This window comes from Ursus arctos, unplaced genomic scaffold (assembly GCF_023065955.2).
Source record: "Ursus arctos isolate Adak ecotype North America unplaced genomic scaffold, UrsArc2.0 scaffold_4, whole genome shotgun sequence".
Lineage (NCBI taxonomy): Eukaryota > Metazoa > Chordata > Mammalia > Carnivora > Ursidae > Ursus > Ursus arctos.
Window position 1 is genome coordinate 31,507,078 of NW_026623056.1, and position 19,368 is coordinate 31,526,445.

At 37.7% G+C, this 19,368-nt stretch overlaps 1 protein-coding gene across 16 annotated transcripts in view; it reads left to right on the forward strand.

Annotated features, from left to right (window-relative positions):
* GOLGB1 (golgin B1) overlaps positions 1-19,368 on the forward strand; it is a 96,534-nt gene that overhangs the window by 33,220 nt on the left and 43,946 nt on the right. For 5 of the 16 annotated variants that reach the window (XM_048215212.2, XM_048215218.2, XM_048215216.2 and 2 more), the window contains 4 exons: positions 1,286-1,399; positions 3,033-3,435; positions 10,816-10,925; positions 15,776-15,890. In XM_048215212.2, the coding sequence (XP_048071169.1) occupies positions 1,286-1,399; positions 3,033-3,435; positions 10,816-10,925; positions 15,776-15,890 (742 nt within the window). Of the gene's footprint in view, positions 1-111; positions 235-1,285; positions 1,400-3,032; positions 3,436-10,815; positions 10,926-15,775; positions 15,891-19,368 lie in introns of all 16 variants that reach the window. The other 11 variants (XM_048215215.2, XM_048215220.2, XM_048215221.2 and 8 more) reach the window with 3 other exon arrangements.

A 19,368-nucleotide genomic window follows, 5' to 3' on the forward strand; every position in this document is an offset into this window, starting at 1 on the left:
TATATTGCCTATCAGTTCTCAGTGTCCATCTTTGGAGAATAGTGTGTGAGTTTTGTTTGTGCAATATTCGGGGAGTGTAACGTGTATAGTTTCTTTGGTGTGTGTCTTTAGTTGAGTTCCATGCAGCAGGTGGTCCGAGAGAAAGATGCCCGCTTTGAAACACAAGTTCGTCTTCATGAAGATGAGCTTCTTCAGTTAGTAACCCAGGCAGATGTGGAAACAGAGATGCAACAGGTGTGTTGCTAAAACTTAGTAGAATGACTGTCATTTGGTTAACATTTAATTAAATGATCACAGCCACTTTTCTACTCTCATACACTGTTCTCCACTTGGTCTTAGTGTGCTCCTTAATTGGCTTCTTTTTGGTGATCTTGTCTTCTGTTGCATATTAATTATTTATTTTTTCTTGTCCTTACCTTGCTTTTATGCTTCTAACGAGGTTGATGGTACTCAAAAGCTGGATTTAATTGGCAAATGTATGTGGTAGTCAGAAATAGGTTTCTCTTCAGTTTGCCAACTGTAGCTGTGTTAAAGACCTGATGCAAAGCTTCAAATCAATGAAGCCAGTTTTAAACTTTCAAAAAATTTAAGATGAAAAGGAATGATTTTGAAGCCATAAAGTCTTTTATTAAATTGAATATTCTTAAAAAAATAATTGAGTATATTTTGGAAATTGGCTTCATTGTTTTTATCATCTACTAACTCAAAGGTATTTGTTTTAGTGTGTTGTGCAGTGTGGTAACCAAAAGTGCTCCAGTGGTATTTCATGGTTGATCCGTTTAATTGTTTTTGAGAGAAAACTTCTTCCAAGTTCTAAGTAATCCTTCAGAATACACTTTTTGAAGTAGAATATTAATGTATACATGCATTACTGATTTATTTATCCCCCCGAGTGCATGTCCTGTGCATGAAGCTAGAAGAGAAATGGTTCTTGCCTACAGAGAATGTTCTCTTTGGTGAGTGAGATATACATGTACTTATATTACTTAGGTGTAGGACGTTGCCTATAGAATTTTAAAAGCAGATGTATCATTTTCTCTAATTATTAAAAAGACTCCCTAATTCAGGGGCTGGCTTGTGTCTCAGTTTAGTTGCTGTCAGTGTACTGGAGAAGGCATTTTTGGAGATTGTTTTTTGCTGCTGGATGGGGAGTATGGCATGCTGGTGTTCCACTCTTTAATCTGCCATCCTCAACATTCAGAAACCTTAAGTACACAAATCTACGTGATATTTTGAAAGGTAAACAGATAATGGTGCTCATTGGTTTAGCACATTTCCTTCTCAGAAATTAAGGGTGCTGCAGAGGAAGCTTGAAGAGCATGAAGAAGCCTTATTGGGCCGTGCTCAGGTCGTGGGCTTGCTGCAACAGGAGCTGACTACTGCCGAACAGAAAAACCAGGTACTGCCTTGTGATCTTTACTGTCCTGCCTTGGGAGTGGAGTATTCATTTCCACTTTATTTTTATTTATTTTTTAGAGAGGGAGAAACGGGGGTGGGAAGGGGCAGAAGGAGAGAGAAAGAGAGAATCTGAAGCAGGCTCCACACCCAGGGCAGAGTTTGACACAGCCTCGATCTCACAACCCTGAGATCATGATCTGAGCCGAAACCCAAGTCTGAGCCACCCAGGTGGCCCCATTTCCACTTTAGTTTCCCAGGCAGCATGTATAAAATCATAAGTCTTCTGAGAATTGCTGCCATTTATTCATTCTTTCAACAAATACCCTGTACTTAACTTGTGGTAATACAATGATGAGCAAAACAGATATAGTTCCTTCCCTGATGAAGCTTGTATTTCACAGCTTTCATTGTGGCCTTTTCTTTGTGCTTTTAGGTCTAGGGCCCTAGTTTCTCTAGAATGCCATACGGTCCTCTAGTGAGTTTCCTTTCTGTCAGTTTGCTCCTTTGCTCTCGTGAATAAAGAATGTGCTTTATGTACTATCCCTTGTTTGTTTTGGTCGATTCTCTGTTGGCTTGAAGTAATTCACCATGCAACATTCCCTGAATCTAAAGTGGTCAGACACTGATGTTCTAAAATCTTAAGTTCAAGTATCCCATCCCAGGGTGTAAATCATCCTGTCATTGACTTTCTCAGACTATCCTGACCTTCATTCACATTGAGATCCCTCAATCCTTTCACTTTGTTCCTCTGGTGTATTAGAGAGTTCTTTCTTGGCCTCTCTCCTTTCCCCATCTGCTATTGCCCCATGTTTGACCATTTGGACTATACTTCTATCAGCCCATGGATTCCTCGTGTCCTTGTCTTACCACATCCAAGTAGCCAAGTACTAATGTGGAATTGGAGCTACAGTCCACATCTCTGCTTTTTCGTCTGGGTGCTACATGCTGCTGAAAAAGTCAATCATCTCTTTCTTAATTTTCAGCTCTCCTTGAGGAGGACTTTTTGCATAGAAACATTTTCCCATATCTCCCATCCTAATAAAACCTATATTCTGATCCCAAGGCCCCTCTCTCACTGTCATTAGACAGTTGGGTTCAAATCTCAGTTGTGCCTCTTACTAGATAGTTATATATAAATAGTTACACCTATGTGACTTTTGGGAAATTTCCCTTCTTCTCTGCTCCTATTAATACCTTATAATTATCTCTCACATGGCCTCTACCATTTTTGTATTATAATTATCTGGTTAAGTGTGACCATCCCACTGAACTCTGAGTTCCATGAGGGCAGGGACTGCATTCATTCATTCATTATTTATTGAGCACCATGTACTCAGTATGACATGTATTGTGCTAGGTGCTGGAGAACAATGATGATAAAACAGACAAAGTCCCTTTCCTTAGTGAATTTATTTTGTAATGGGAGAGACAGAAAGTAAGAGATAATGGCACAAATAAATATGTACGAATATAAATTGTTAAAAGTATCAAGAAGTGAAAACAGGGTCTTACACAATTGTAGGTTAGGTCCTGAGTGTCTAGCCCCATGCTTCACCTAGAAGAGGCATCTCAGTATGCTTATTGAAATGAAAGAATGAATTTATGGCTCATGAGGTTTTGCATTTTTTTCTTAGATTCTTTCTCAGCAGTTACAGCAGATGGAAGCTGAGCATAATACTTTAAGGAACACTGTGGAAACAGAAAGACAAGAGTCCAAGATTCTGATGGAAAAGATGCAACTTGAGGTGGCGGAGAGAAAATTATCCTTCCATAACCTACAGGAAGAAATGCATCATCTTCTGGAACAGCTTGAGCAAGCAGGTCAAGCTCAGGCTGAACTACAGTCTCGGTACAGTGCTTTGGAGCAGAAGCACAAGGTGGAAATGGAAGAGAAGATCTCTCACATTTTGAGTCTTCAAAAGACTGAGCAAGAACTACATTCTGCCTGTGATGCTCTAAAGGAGGAAAATTCAAAGCTTGTCCAAGATATGAGTGAACAGGCAGTTCGTTCAGCCCAGGCCATTCAACAACTGGAAGGTCAGTATTTGACTTTCAAGTCCTCTTTTTTTTTTTATAATAATTTTTTATTATATTATGTTAGTCACCATACAGTCCATCCCTAGATTTTGATGTAAAGTTTCATGATTCATTACTTGCGTATAACACCCAGTACACCATGCAATACGTGCCCTCCTTAATACCCATCACTGGCCTATCCCATTCCCCCACTCCCCCACCCCTCTGAAGCCCTCAGTTTGTTTCCCAGAGTCCATAGTCTCTCATGGTTCATTCCCCCTTCTGTTTACCCCCCTTTCTTCTTCCCTTTCTTCTCCTACTGATCTTCCTATGTCTTATGTTCCATAAATGAGTGAAACCATATGATAATTGTCTTTCTCTGCTTGACTTATTTCGCTTATATTATCTCCTACAGTCCTGTCCATGTTGCTGCAAATGTTGTGCAATGGTTCGTTCTGATGGCTGAGTAATATTCCATTGTATACATGGACCACATCTTCTTAATCCAGTCATCTGTTGAAGGGCATCTTGGCTCCTTCCACAATTTAGCTATTGTGGAGAACGCTGCTATGAACGCTGGGGTGCATATGGCCCTTCTCTTCACTACGTCTGTATCGTTGGGGTAAATACCCAGTAGTGCAATAGCTGGGTCATAGGGTAGCTCTATTTTTAACTTCTTTTTTTTTTTTTTTTTAAAGATTTTATTTATTTATTTGACAGAGATAGAGACAGCCAGCGAGAGAGGAAACACAAGCAGGGGGAGCGGGAGAGGAAGAAGCAGGCTCATAGCGGAAGAGCCTGATGTGGGGCTCGATCCCATAACGCCGGGATCACGCCCTGAGCCGAAGGCAGGCACTTAACCGCTGTGCCACCCAGGCGCCCCTATTTTTAACTTCTTAAGGGACCTCCACACTGTTTTCCAAAGTGGATGTACCAACTTGCATTCCAACCAACAGTGTAAGAGGGATCCCCTTTCTCCACATCCTCTCCAACATTTGTTGTTTCCTGCCTTGTCAATTTTTCCATTCTAACTGGTGTAAGGTGGTATCTCAATGTCATTTTGATTTGAATTTCCCTGATGGCTAATGATTTTGAACATTTTTTCATGTGTCTGTTAGCCATTTGTATGTCTTCATTGGAAAAGTGTCTGTTCATATCTTCTGTCCGTTTCTTGATTTGATTATTTGTTTCCCATGTATTGAGTTTGAGAAGTTCTTTGTAGATCTTGGATACTAATCTTTTATCTGTAGTGTCATTTGCAAATATCTTCTCCCATTCTGTGGGCTGCCTCTTAGTTTTTTTGACTGTTTCCTTGGCTGTGCAGAAGCTTTTTATCTTGATGAAGTCCCACAAGTTCATTTTTTCTTTTGTTTCTCTTGCCTTTGGAGATGTGTCATGCCAAAAGATGCTGTGGCCGATGTCAAAGAGGTTGCAGCCTATGTTCTCCTCTATGATTTTGATGGATTCCTGTCTCACATCGAGGTCTTTCATCCATTTGGGGTTTATCTTTATGTATGGTGTGAGAGAGTGGTCAAGTGTCATTCTTTTGCATGTAGCTGACCAATTTTCCCAGCACCATTTATTGAAGAGACTGTCTTTTTTCCACTGGATGCTTTTTCCTGCTTTGTCAAAGATTAGTTGCCCAAAGAGCCAAGGATCCATTTCTGGGCTCTCTATTCTGTTCCGTTGGTCTATGTGTCTGTTTTTGTGCCAGTACCATGCTGTCTTTGTGATCACAACTTTAAAACAAATAGGCGTTTATCACAGAGAGAGAAATCTAGAAATAATATAGAACTGATACATTGGCTCTTTGATTCATCAGAGACCCACACTTCTATAATTTTTCTGCTTTTCTGTAGTATAGCTTGAAATCTGGCAATGTGATGCCCCCAGCTTTGTTTTTCCTTTTCAACAATTCCTTGGCAATTCGGGGCCTTTTCTGGTTCCACACAAATTTAAGGGCTGTTTGTTCCAGTTCTTTAAAAAATGTCATTGGTATTTTGATCGGGATGGCATTGGAAGTGTAGATTGCTCTGGGTAGCATAGACATTTTAACTATGTTTATTCTTCCGATATATGAGCATGGAATATTTTTCCATTTTTGTGTCTTCTTCAATGTCTTTCAAGAGTGATTTGTAGTTTCTAGAATATAGATCCTTTACCTCTCTGGTTAAGTTAATTCCAAGAGAGCGTATGATTTTTGGTGCTATTGTAAATGGAAGGGATTCCCTCATTTTTCTTTCTTCAGTCTCATTGTTCGTGTATAGAAATGCAACTGATTTCTGAGCATTGATTTTGTATCCCGCTATATTACTGAATTGCTCTATAACTTCTAGTAGTTTAGGGGTGGATTCTTTTGGGTTTTCCATATAGAGTATCATGTCATCTGCGAAGAGAGTTTGACTTCTTCTTTGCCAATTTGGATACCTTTTATCCCTTTTTGTTGTCTGATTGCTGTTGCAAAGACTTCTAGTACTATGTTGAATAATAATGGTGAGAGTGGGCATCCATGTCATGTTCCTGATCTTAAGGGAAAGGCTTTCAGTTTTTCACCATTGAGAATGATATTCACTGTAGGCTTTTCATAGATGGTTTTTATGAAATTGAGGAACGTACCCTCTATCCATACACTCTGAAGGGTTTTAATCAGGAAAGGATGCTGTATTTTGTCAAACGCTTTTTCTGCATCAATTGAGAGGATCATATGGTTCTTGACTCTTTTCTTGTTGATATGATCAATCACACTGATGGATTTGCGAATGTTGAACCACCCTTGCATCCCAGGGATGAATCCCACTTGGTCATGATGGATAATCCTTTTAATGCACGGCAAACCTACACCATGTTACGTCATAGTGCAATTCGCAAATATTAGATCCAAGGATACAGAATTGAAAGAGGCCAGGGCGAAGAGATTTCTCACGTACAGAGGCAAAAATATCAATATAACGTCAGACCTGTCTACACAGACCTGGAAAGAGAGAAAGGGTTGGCAGGGTATTTTTAAAGCTCTATCCGAGAAGAACATGCAGCCAAGGATCCTTTATCCAGCAAGTCTGTCATTCAGAATTGATGGAGAGATAAGGACCTTCCAGGATCAGCAGAAACTGACCGAATTTGCAACCACCAAACCAGCCCTACAGGAGATATTAAGGGGGGTTGTATAAAAGTTAAAAGGCCCCAAGAGTGACACAGAACAGAAATTTACAGTCTATAGAAACAAAGATTTCACAGGCAACATGACATCATTAAAGTCATATCTCTCAATGTGAATGGCCTAAATGCTCCCATAAAGTGCCACAGGGTTGCAGATTGGATAAAAAGACATGACCCATCCATTTGCTGTCTACAAGAGACTCATCTTGAACCTAAAGATACATCCAGACTGAAAGTGAAGGGATAGAATACTATTTTTCATGCCAGTGGACCTCAAAAGAAAGCTGGGGTAACAATTCTCATATCAGACAGACTAGATTTTTTTTTAAAAAATATTTTATTTATTTATTTGACAGGGAGAGATAGCCAGCGAGAGAGAGAACACAAGCAGGGGGAGTGGAAGAGGAAGAAGCAGGCTCCCAGCTGAGGAGCCTGATGCGGGGCTCAATCCCAGAATGTTGGGACCACGCCCTGAGCCAAAGGCAGATGCTTAACGACTGCACCACTGAGGCTCTCCAACAGATTAGATTTTAAACTAAAGACTGTAGTTAGAGATACAGAAGGACACTATATTATTCTTAAAGGATGGATCCAACAAGTGGATATGACAGTTATAAATATCTATGCCCCCAGTAGGGGAGCAGCTAGATACACAAGCCAGCTCTTAACCAGAATAAAGAGACATACAGATGATAATACATTAATAGTAGGGGACCTCAACACTCCACTATCAGCAATAGACAAATCACCTAAGCAGAAAATCAACAAAGAAACAAGAGCTTTGAATGACATACTGGCCCAGATGGACCTCATAGATATATACAGAACACTACACCCCAGAACAACAGAATACTCATTCTTTTCGAATGCACATGGAACTTTCTCCAGAATAGATCATATACTGGGTCACAAAACAGGTCTCAACCGATTCCAAAAGACTGAGATTATTCCCTGCATATTCTCAGACCACAATGCTTTGAAATTGGAACTCAATCACAAGGAAAAATTTGGAAGAAACTCAAACACTTGGAAACTAAGAACCACCCTGCTCAAGAATGGGTAAACCAGGTAATTAAAAATCAATTTAAACAATTTATGGAGACCAACAAGAATGAAAACACAATGGTCCAAAACCTATGGGACATTGCAAACGCAGTCCTAAGGGGAAAATACATAGCCATCCAAGCCTCCCTCAAAAGAATAGAAAAATCTAAAATGCAGTTTTTATATTCTCACCTGAGGAAGCTGGAGCTGGAACAGAACAGGCCTAACCCATGCACAAGAAAGCAGTTGATCAAGATTAGAGCAGAGATCAGTGAATTAGAAACCAGGAGCACGGGGGCGCCTGGGTGGCACAGTGGTTAAGCGTCTGCCTTCGGCTCAGGGCGTGATCCCGGCGTTCTGGGATCGAGCCCCACATCAGGCTCTTCCACTATGAGCCTCTCCCACTCCCCCTGCTTGTGTTCCCTCTCTCGCTGGCTGTCTCTATCTCTGTCAAATAAATAAATAAAATCTTTAAAAAAAAAAAAAAAAAAAAGAAACCAGGAGCACGGTAGAGCAGATCAACAGAACTAGAAGCTGGTTCTTTGAAAAGAATAAATAAGATCAATAAGCCACTGGCCAGACTTATTCAAAAGAATAGAGAAAGGACCCAAATTAATAAAATTATGAATGAAAGAGGAGAGGTCAGAACCAACACCAATGAAATAGGAAGGATCATTAGAAACTTTTATCAATAGCTTTATGCCAATAGATTAAATAACCTGGAAGAAATGGATGCCTTCCTGGAAACCTATAAACTACCAAGACTGAAACAGGAAGAAATTGATTATTTAAACGGACCGATTAATTATGAAGAGATTGAAGCAATGATCAAAAACCTCCCCCAAAACAAGAGTCCAGGACCTGACGAATTCTCCGGGAAATTCTACCAAACATTCAAAGAAGAAATAATACCTATTCTCCTGAAGCTGTTTCAAAAAATAGAAACAGAAGGAAAACTACCAAACTCATTCTAGTCAAGTATTACCTTGATCCCCAAACCAGGCAAAGACTCCATCAAAAAGGAGAATTACAGACCGATATCCCTGATGAATATGGACGCCAAAATTCTAAACGAGATCCTAGCTAATAGGATCCTTTTAAGTCCTCTTGTCTAGCACCTGAGTGACTCCTACTTCCAAATTGCTAGGATCTGTTAATGACATGATTTGCTCAAACCAACTGAATCAGTAGAAGAATTAAGAATTCATCTCTTCTGTACTCTTTGTCAAATCTCTTGTCTCTGGCTGAAGTTAGAATCTGGCTTAATATTATAGTTATCATTACGGTAATAAAAACTATGGCTAGTGATGTGTAATATATTAAAAAGAATGCTGTGTGAAACATGACTTCCATCTGAAGGGTTCAGTGACTAAAATGAGTAGGATTTGAATTAATTTTTGGAAAACTTGGGCTAGATCTAGGTACATAGGTAGGGAGACTGAATTGCTTGGAGTCATCTTTACTTCTAAAGATGGATTTGAATACTTTTCTTATAGGTGATAAGTTCTTTTTAAGGAAAACTTTTATCCTTTAGGAAGGTTTAGTGAAAACTAATTTTTAAGAAAAGTGTTAATATCGGGGCGCCTGGCTAGCTCAGTCGTTAAGCATCTGCCTTCAGCTCAGGGCATGATCCCAGAGTCTTGGGATCGAGCCCCACATCAGGTCCTCCACTGGGAGCCTGCTTCTTCCTCTCCCACTCCCCCTGTCTGTGTTCCCTCTCTTGCTGGCTGTCTCTCTCTCTCTGTCAAATAAATAAATAAAATCTTAAAAAAAAAGTGTTAATATCAAAGTAATACAGGGGTACCTCCGTGGCTCAGTTGGTTAAGCATCTGACTGCAAGTTGGTACAGCCACTTTGGCAAACAGTGTGGAGGTCCCTCAAAAAGTTAAAAATAGAGCTACCCTATGACCCAGCAATTGCACTACTGGGTATTTACCCGAGAGATACAGACGTAGTGAAGAGAAGGGCCATATGCACCCCAATGTTCATAGTAGCATTGTCCACAATAGCTAAACTGTGGAAGGAGTTGAGATGCCCTTCAACAGACAAATGGATGAAGATGTGGTCCATGTATACGATGGAATATTACTCAGCCATCAAAAAGAACGATTACCCAACCTTTGCAGCAACATGGATGGGACTGGAGGAGATTATGCTAAGTGAAATAAGTCAAACAGAGAAAGACAATTATATGGTTTCATTCATTTATGGAACATAAAAATAGCAGGGAGATCAGTAGGAGAAGGAAGGGAAGAATGAAGGGGGTGTAAACAGAAGGGGGAATGAACCATGAAAGACTGTGGTCTCTGGGAAACAAACTGAGGGTTTCAGAGGGGAGGAGGGGGATCGGCTAGCCCGGTGATGGGTATTAAGGAGGGCACACATTGCATGGAGCACTGGATGTTATACGCAAACAATGAATCATGGAACACTACATCAAAAACTAATGATGTACTATATGGCGACTTAACAGCGTAATAAAAAATTAAAACAATAACAAAAACATCTGACTCTTGGTTTCATCTCAGGTTCTGATCTCCTGGTTGTGGGATCAAGCCCGACATTGGGCACCACACTCAGTGTGTAGTCTGCTTGGGATTTTCTCTCTCCTCCCCCTCTACCCCTTCCCCACGAGAGTGCACATGCTCTCTCGCTCTCTCTCAAATAAATAAATCTTTAAAAAAATAGAGTAATGCATGCCTCTAATTTAATTTAATTCTAAGAGATTGGCATATATTTCAAGGAGTTAAGTTGAAGATCTGTATTGAGGAACTGAACATTAACCAGAAAGCCTTGAGGGGCATTACATGGAATTTTTACATGAGCACACTGTCCTCTTGACTTATGTACATGTTTAGAGTTGTGCTATATTATCTCAATGGGATTCATAATGCTTCAGTGAAGAGTGAAGAAAATAAAATTTAAAAATCCCAAAGGCATTTTCAAGGGGGAAAGGAAAAATGACTTTATGAAAAATTCTAAGCCTATTTTATTTTACCTTTTAAGAAAGTGGTTTACTGAGATGCCCTTTGGTCTTTCAGAGCATTTAAACAGTTGAAAACATGTTGTCATTAGTATCATAATTTTAATTAAGATAACTGACCTAGAGTGAGTGGTGTATCTCTAGAAGGTAATAAATAGATTATGAAGTTTCAGACTTGCACAGAGATCATTTCTATTTACTTACTTTCTTTTCCTTAGATCAACTCCAGCAAAAATCCAAAGAAATTAGCCAATTTCTAAGCAGACCAACCTTACAAAAACATGAAACAGCATCTCAGACTTCTCTCCCTGATACTCAGAATACACAGGTAATTAAATGTATACTTCTAATGAATATGATCTGTTTGTCTTTGCTGTATCATACTTGGGTGCTCTAATGAGAATTTATTCCAGAAAGTAATATAAGCTTTCTTTTATCCAGAAGGTAATATAAGTCTTTTCTGCTTGATAAGTTGCTTTTTTGGCAGTGATTCCATTTGAAAGGAATCATGAAAACCATGAATTTATGTCTCAACAATGATTAATGAGAAAATAATAGATAACAAGCACCATGATCTCAGGAGCCTTTCTGATTCTAAGGTCTTAGAATTCTGTTTTAAAAATAAATCAGGATAAAGAAAGTGGGGGTAAGCAGAAGGGGGAATGAAGCATGAGAGACTATGGACTATGAGAAACAAACTGAGGGCCTCAGAGGGGAGGGGGGTGGGGGAATGGGATAGACTGGTGATGGGTAGTAAGGAGGGCATGTATTCCATGGTGCTCTGGGTGTTATACGCAACTAATGAATCATCGAACTTTACATCAGAAACCAGGGATGTACTGTATGGTGACTAACAAAATATAATAAAAAAAAATTAAAAAAAAATAAAAATAAATCATTGCTTTTGATCGTATAATCAGTTTTCTCAGCTGAGAAGTCAGTTTTGTTTTTGGTAGACTGAAATTTGATCAGCTTTAATGCACACAATTCAGTCTAACCAGACTTAAAAGTCTATTATAGAAATTATAATCCTCCCATTAATTAACAGTAAAAACTTTAATTGCCAATTAGCTGTTGTTTGGTCAGTATATTCTCTTTTCGTTCTCTAAAAATTTCTGTGGGAAGCTAGATTATAATCACCGGAAGGCTGTTTATAGAGCATGATTATAAGAACAAGGAGAGTTCGTTTGGTGATCTTAATTGGCTAGTGTTAAGCGGGGATAACTGGATTTATTCATCCATTATAAGATTATACCATTCCAAACTGACAGACACTATGATCAGGAGAGTTCTGTGGTCCCTGGGTAGTACTGTGCACTGATAAAATTTTTTGCTTCCTCGTTTCTAGCATCTAGGCTTTCCAATCTCTTCTCAAAAGCACAGCTTTTTCCTCCAGTGTTAAAGAAAAATTTTCAGTAATTGCAAAAAAATTGAAAGAATTTGATACTGAACACCTATATATCCACTATCTAGATTCTATAAACATTTTACTCTATTTGCTTAATCAAATATCTATCTGTGTATCCATCCTCCAGTTCATCTTAATTTTTTATGTGTTTCACAGCAAGTTGTAGACATGAGAACCTTTTTCAGCATGCATATCATTGACTAAATTTAAATATTTATTAATAGTTCTTTTTCCTTTGAAGTAAGATTTACAAAACATGAAATGTATAAATATTAAGTGTACCATTCATTTAGTTTTGTCAAATGCATACACCTGTGTTACCCACATCCCTATCAAGATATATCACTATCACCCTACAAAGTATCCTCATACCCTTTCATAGCCAATCACATCCTAACCTTCTAGAGCTAACCAATGTTCTATTTTTTCACCATAGATTAATTTTGCCTGTTTTACAACATCATGTAAATGTTGTTGCTCTTTTGTGTAATATATATGCTCTTTTATGTAAAGCTTCTTACACTCAGCATGTTTTGAGTTTCATCCAGATTTTTGCATATATCATAATGTACTCTTTTATATTGCTGAGAAGTACTCCATTTCGCGAATATACTGCATTTTCCTTTTGCGTGATTGTGCTATAATTTACTGTTGATGAATTTTTTTCAAGTTTTGGCCATTATGAATTAAGCCGCTGTAAGCATTTTTGTGCAAGTATTTATGTGGACATATGTTTACATTTGTCTTCAGTAAATACTAGTTGAGGAATTGCTTGGCCATAGAGTATGTATTTAGCTTTATAAAAACTGACAGATCATTTCCCAAAGTCGTTGTATTATTTTATATTACCACCTAAAATATATGAGAATTCTAGTTGTTCCACATCTTCTTCAAGATTTCAGATAGTTTAAAAAAATTTTAGCCATTCTAATGGGTGCATGGTGGTATCTCATAATTTTAATTTGCATTTCCCTGATGACAAATGGTGTTGAACATTTTTTCTTGAGCGACTTAGCCATTTGTGTATCTTCTTTTGATGAAGTGTCTTTTCAAGTCATTCTTCCACTTAAAAATCAAATTCTTTGTCTTTTTATTATGAAGTAGTAGGGGTTCTTTATACATCCTGAATGGCAATTTATTTTCAGATCTGTTTGGTGACTGTTTTCTCCCACGCTATGGCTTGCCACCTGCTCATATTCTTCATGATGTCTTTTAATTAGCAGACATTTTATAATTCTGATGAAATCTAGTATTTATCATTTTTTATGGATGTCATTTTCTTTGTCCTAACTATGAAACCTTTGCTTAATGCCAAATCATGAAGAATTTTCTCTTCCGTTCTTCCACAAACTTTATGGTTTTACCTTCCCTAGTTAAGTCTCTGAACCTCAATAAATTTTTGTGTGTAGTGTAAGGTAAGGGTCAAGGTTTATTTGGGTTGTTGACAGTTTTGGGCTGTTACAAATAAAGCTTCTATGAATATTCTTATACAAATATTTGTTTGGACCTCTGCTCTCTTTACTCTCAGTAAGTACCTGGAAGTGGAATGCCTGGATCGTGTAGGTATTTAAGAGGTTTTAAGATACTGCCAGACGGTTATACGCAACTAATGAATCATCGAACTTTACATCAGAAACCAGGGATGTACTGTATGGTGACTAACATAAAATTAAAAAAAAAAAAAAAAAAAAAAAAAAAAGATACTGCCAGACTGTTCACGAAGTGGTTGTACCATTTTCCATTTCCCCCATCAATGTATGAGAGTTCCAGGGATAAGCCTCACTTGGTAATGATAAATTATCCTTCTATTTTGTTGAATTACATTTGTTAAAATTTTGTTTCAAAGTTTTGCATCTGGGTGCATGAGGAGTGTTTGTCTTTTGTAGTTTTTTGTAATTTCTTTACCTGGTTTTGTTGTATAAGTAATGCTGGCCTATTAGATGAATTGGGAAGTATTCCTTCCTTTTCAGTTTTTTGGGAAGATTTTGTGTAGACTGGGTATTATTTTTTCCTTAAATGCTTTGTGGAAATTCACCAATGAAGCCATGTAGTCCTGGAGTTGTCTTTGTGGGTGCAATTTTCTCTACTAATTCCATTTGTAGTTATATGGCTATTCAGGTTATCTATTTCTTATGTTTGGGAAAATTTTTGCCATTATTTCTTCAAATAATTTTTTTCTCTCCATTATGTCCTTGCTCTCCTATGGTACTCCAATTACAAATATATTGACACTTTTATTTTTCTCACAAGTTCCTGAGGTTCTGTTCACTCCCCCCCCCCCCCGCAAACTTCAGATTGGATTATTTCTTTTGATCTGTCTTCAAGTTCACCAAGACGTCTTCTTTCATCTAGATTCTACTATTAAGCATACCCATTGAATTTTTCATTTCAGGTGTTTTGGTTTTTAGTTCTAGAATTTCTGAGTAGTTCATTATTTTGTAGTTTCTTTGTACTACTAAGATTTCCTATCTTTTCATTCATTATAAGCATATTTTCCTTTATGTCCTGAACATACTTATAATAGCTTCTTCAAAATTCTTTTTTTCTAGTTCTAAAATCTGCATCATTTTGTGCTTGGTCTTTGTTGATTACGTTTTATCTTGAGAGTAGGTGACATTTCCTTGTTTAAATGTGTGATGAGTGATTTTGTATTGTAACCTGAATATTGTGAATGTTTTGTTCACAAGATTCTCTTCTGTTATTTCTAAAACTCTGAAGAGTTTTGATTACTTTTTAAAAGCCAGTAATTTAGATTCAAACCACAAACTTTGGCCTGTGGAAGGCAGCATTCAAAACTCAGTTATTTTTGCCTTAGCTCTTCTATTTTGAGTCAGCCCTGCAAATGCATAGTTCATTGTTCAGCCAGAGATTGGGCTAAGTTTATACATAGAATTTAGGGCTCCCTCTTGCTGAATTTTTTCTCCTTTCTTTGATTTTTCCTCTCATTGTATGGCAGCTGTGGTTCTCCCAAAGTCTGTCTTCTCATTTCCCAAGTTCTCATTCTGTGGCTTTTCTGTCAGTGTTTTACTTGCTCTGTATAATGCAAACTGGGAACTTCCCTCAGAATAAAAGTCATAGAATCCTTAAACTAATCTCTTGCCATTTCTTAAAACATTAAATGAAGATTTAGGACTGAGCTATAAAGACCCCCAAGGCTCAAAAATTCTACACTTTTATGAAGAATTATATAGAATTAATCCCCTTGGAGAAGAAAAACATAAAATGATATACAACTAAGGATGTGTCATAATTAGATATATACCTCACTAGCAAAACCAAATCAATATGGATGCGTAAATGAAGCACAAGATAATTTTTATTATCCTTGTAAAAAACAAAAACAGAATGGCTCTCCTTCCTTTCTTAAAGGTTACATGTTAACTTTTGTTCCTATTCTTCTTTGGGAGTCTCTCTTCATGTTTAGTCTCCTGTAAGAGAGTGACCTTATTAACAGGTGGCGTTAATCAAACTTTGTAATATTACTTATGGACCTGAAAATCTTTTTTCTTATGCAATAGACTTGAGATTTCTGTCTTTGTAATCCAGGCTGTATTTTTAAATTTGAAAGCCAATGAAGTAGAAGTTTGTGTGAAAGATTTTCTATCTTCTGATAAAAAGCCTTACTTTAAAGATGCAGGTAAGTAGATGCCATTTTTAAAGTATTTTCATGCTAGAGAACTTCTAGAAGACAAAAATGCCAGAGCCTGTGTGAGCATTAGTGTGAACGTTTTCACTGAGAATCATTAATTTGTTGTCTTTCCACAATTTAGGCAGTCACTGAGGAGAATATTGCCTTTTTGCAGAAGAAAGTGGTAGAACTAGAGAATGAAAAGAGAGCTTTGCTCCTTAGTTCCACAGAACTGGAAGAGCTGAGAGCTGAGAATGGTACGTATAAATGAAAACCATAATTCTCTGTCTTTTTAACCCACATGTGCCTCTACTTTTATCACTATATATATATATATATATATATATATATAGATCATGTAGATTTTCTGATTCTATGACAATGAAGATCTTAGCACAGCTGGTAGTTATTGAAGATAGGATTAATACACAATAAACAATTAAAGCACCATACCAGTGTTTATGTAAGTATAACATTTTGCATTATGGGCTATAAATGCTGCAGGATATCTGTATTATATTTATTTTGGAGTAGTCAGGGAATCTTTTCAGGAGCATGGCTTGAATAGGACCTTAATAAGATGACAGATTTTTAAATAGGCAAAATGAAGAAAGAAAGGACATTCCTGGTAATCAATATTGGGAATGAGGTAACAGATCAGTATAAATAAAAGTCCAAACGTAGAAAACACTTTGGGTCTTGCTCATGCTGTGTACTGCTTACAACTGTATCCCTTTCCTTTAAACAGGCTAATTCTTACTCATCTTTCAGGGCTCAACTAGAGTATTATCTTTTTCAGGAAGTTGACCCTGATTCCTGTCAGTTGGGTTAAATTTTTGTGCCTCTATAACATTCTTGAATTTGTTTAACATTATCTTAAAATCATCTGTTTATATTTTAAACTATAAGTTCTTCAGAGATAAGCCTTTCAGTGTAGGAACCATTTGTCTTTTTCATCTTTGCTTTACTTTTTATGAAGGACTAGTATAGTCCCTGGCAAATAGTGGCTGCCAAATAAAGTTTTATTGGATTGAACTAAAGTTAGCATTTTATTCTGGTAGACTGTGTGTGAATAGTTAGTAAAAATAAATACTTCCTTCCATTTATCATTTACTTCACAAGAACCTTGATGGTTTTAGTAATACATAGTTAATAGTGCATTAATGATCTATTTTTTCCTTGATAAACTGGACTATTATGCTTTATCTTCTAAGAGTGAGAATGAATTTGTACCATTTTTTAAACTCTAAAGACAGTATTTCTACCTTAATCATTTTTCAGTTCTGCTTAGCTCTAAATATTTAATATCTTTATTAGACTGTTCCCACCTTTGCTGATACATAACACCACAAATTCAGCTCATTATTCAACCCATTTAAAGCACTTCTTTGAGATACAGATGCAGTGAAGAGAAGGGACATATGCACCACAATGTTCATGGCAGCATTGTCCACAATAGCTAAATTGTGGAAGGAGTGAGATGCCCTTCAACAGATGACTGGATTAAGAAGATGTGGTCCATATATACAATGGAATATTACTCAGCCATCAGAAAGAACGATTACACAACATTTGCAGCAACATGGACAGAACTGGAGGAGATTATGCTAGTGAAATAAGTCAAGCAGAGAAAGACAATTATCATATGTTTTCACTCATTTATGGAACATAAGAAATAGGAAGATAAGTAGGAGAAGGAAGGGAAGAATGAAGGGGGGGTAAACAGAAGGGGGAATGAACCATGAGAGACTGTGGACTATGGGAAACAAACTGAGGGCTTCAGAGGGGAGGGGCATGGGGGATTGGGATAGGCCTGTGATGGGTATTAAGGAGGACACATATTGCATGGTGCACTGGGTGTTATACGCAAATAATGAATCATGGAACATTACATCAAAAACTAAGGATATACTGTATGGTGACTAACATAACATAATAAAAAATTATTATAAAAAAAAGTACATAAATGTGCATTTGTGTTGTAGAGTCAAAAAAAAAAAAAAAAGCACTTCTTTGAGACCTTATCCATGATGCTTATTTTGCAGTTTTGCGAACAGTGCCTATCAATGTCATGTAACTCATTATAGTCTAGAGGTGTTACATGAGTTTCATTCTCTTTGCATTTTCCTCCAGGGATCACTGGCCTTAAGATTTTCTGTGTTAGTTTTGTGTTTGGTCTCAGATTACTTTTGCTTTACGTGTCATATTCTATTCAACTCACCTTTTGTACTTCCATTTCTACTACTGTACCTCTTTCTCAAATAATCTTGTGAGGTGTCTGAATTCATTTGTTTCATGAATTGTTATCCATTCATTTAGCAGATTTCTGTGGTACCTATTCTAGTGCCAGGCAATAATCTAGTTGCTGTGGATACTGCCCTGAACATATTAGAGGGGAAGATGGTCCATAAACAGGTGTATAAATAAGATCATTTCAGAGAGTGATAAGTATTAGGATAAGAGTAAAATAGGTAAGTGCAGGGTATGCCTGGGGGAAGAGGAAAGCAGCATTAGGGTGGTCAGGGTAGGCCTCTCTGTTAACTTGAAACCTGAATGATGAAAAGGGCACAGCCATGCAAACAGGCTGAGCAAAGAGCATCCCAAGCAGAGAAAAAAAGCAGGGCAAATACAGTGAAGTCTGAATAAACTTGATTATGTTTGCACACAGAAGTAAGACCAGTATTTTGGGAGTAGAGTGAACAAAAGGGCAATGCAGAAGAGGAGTTTGTAGAATAAGTGGGATCAACTCATGAGAGCTCATGTAGGTCATGTTAAGACATCTAGATGTAGTGTACAAAATATGCTTTTTTCCCCATTAATATATCAGTCTTAGCTTCTCAGAAAGAGTATAAGCTTTTTGGGGGCATGTTAATAATCAGTATTTTTATCCTCCAAGGTACTATTACCCTTTTTATATATATGCATTAAAATAGAACATGGGGTAGAACTTGGAAGACTGGATTATGATCCCAGATATCCGTGAACTAGCTGTAGGTCATGTCATTCTTTGTTTCCTCACATGATCATTGAGGAGATTGGGTAGCTCTGTTCTAGTGCTGAAGTTTGCTGTCTATATGAATATATGTGAAAGAACATTGAAGACATTTAAGTGCTATATTAATGTAATATATATATATATTTAAGATTTATTTATTTTAGGGGCGCCTGGGTGGCACAGCGGTTAAGCGTCTGCCTTCGGCTCAGGGCGTGATCCTGGCGTTGTGGGATCGAGCCCCACATCAGGCTCCTCTGCTATGAGCCTGCTTCTTCCTCTCCCACTCCCCCTGCTTGTGTTCCCTCTCTCGCTGGCTGTCTCTGTCTCTGTCGAATAAATAAAATCTTTAAAAAAAAAAAAAAAAGATTTATTTATTTTAGAGAGAGAGGGAGAGAGCATGCGTGAGCAGGGGGAGGGGCAGAAGAAGAGGGAGAGAGAATCCTCAAGCAGACTCTGCACTGAGTGCAGAGCCCAACACAGGGCTCAATCTCAGGACCCTGAGATCATGACCTGAGCTGAAATCGAGAGTTGGCCACTTACCTGACTGAGCTACCAATGTAAGATGTATATTATGAACACAGTAGGGTTATGGAAAACCAAGGCAAATTTATTGCCCTAGGAGTCCCAAATAATGCCACAGAAATAGCTGCTACTTGGTACATGCTCTGGCGTCCTTCTCCTTTAAAGCCCTCCACTATTTATGTACTTCACTCAGATTAATTATTATCACCTAGCACTAT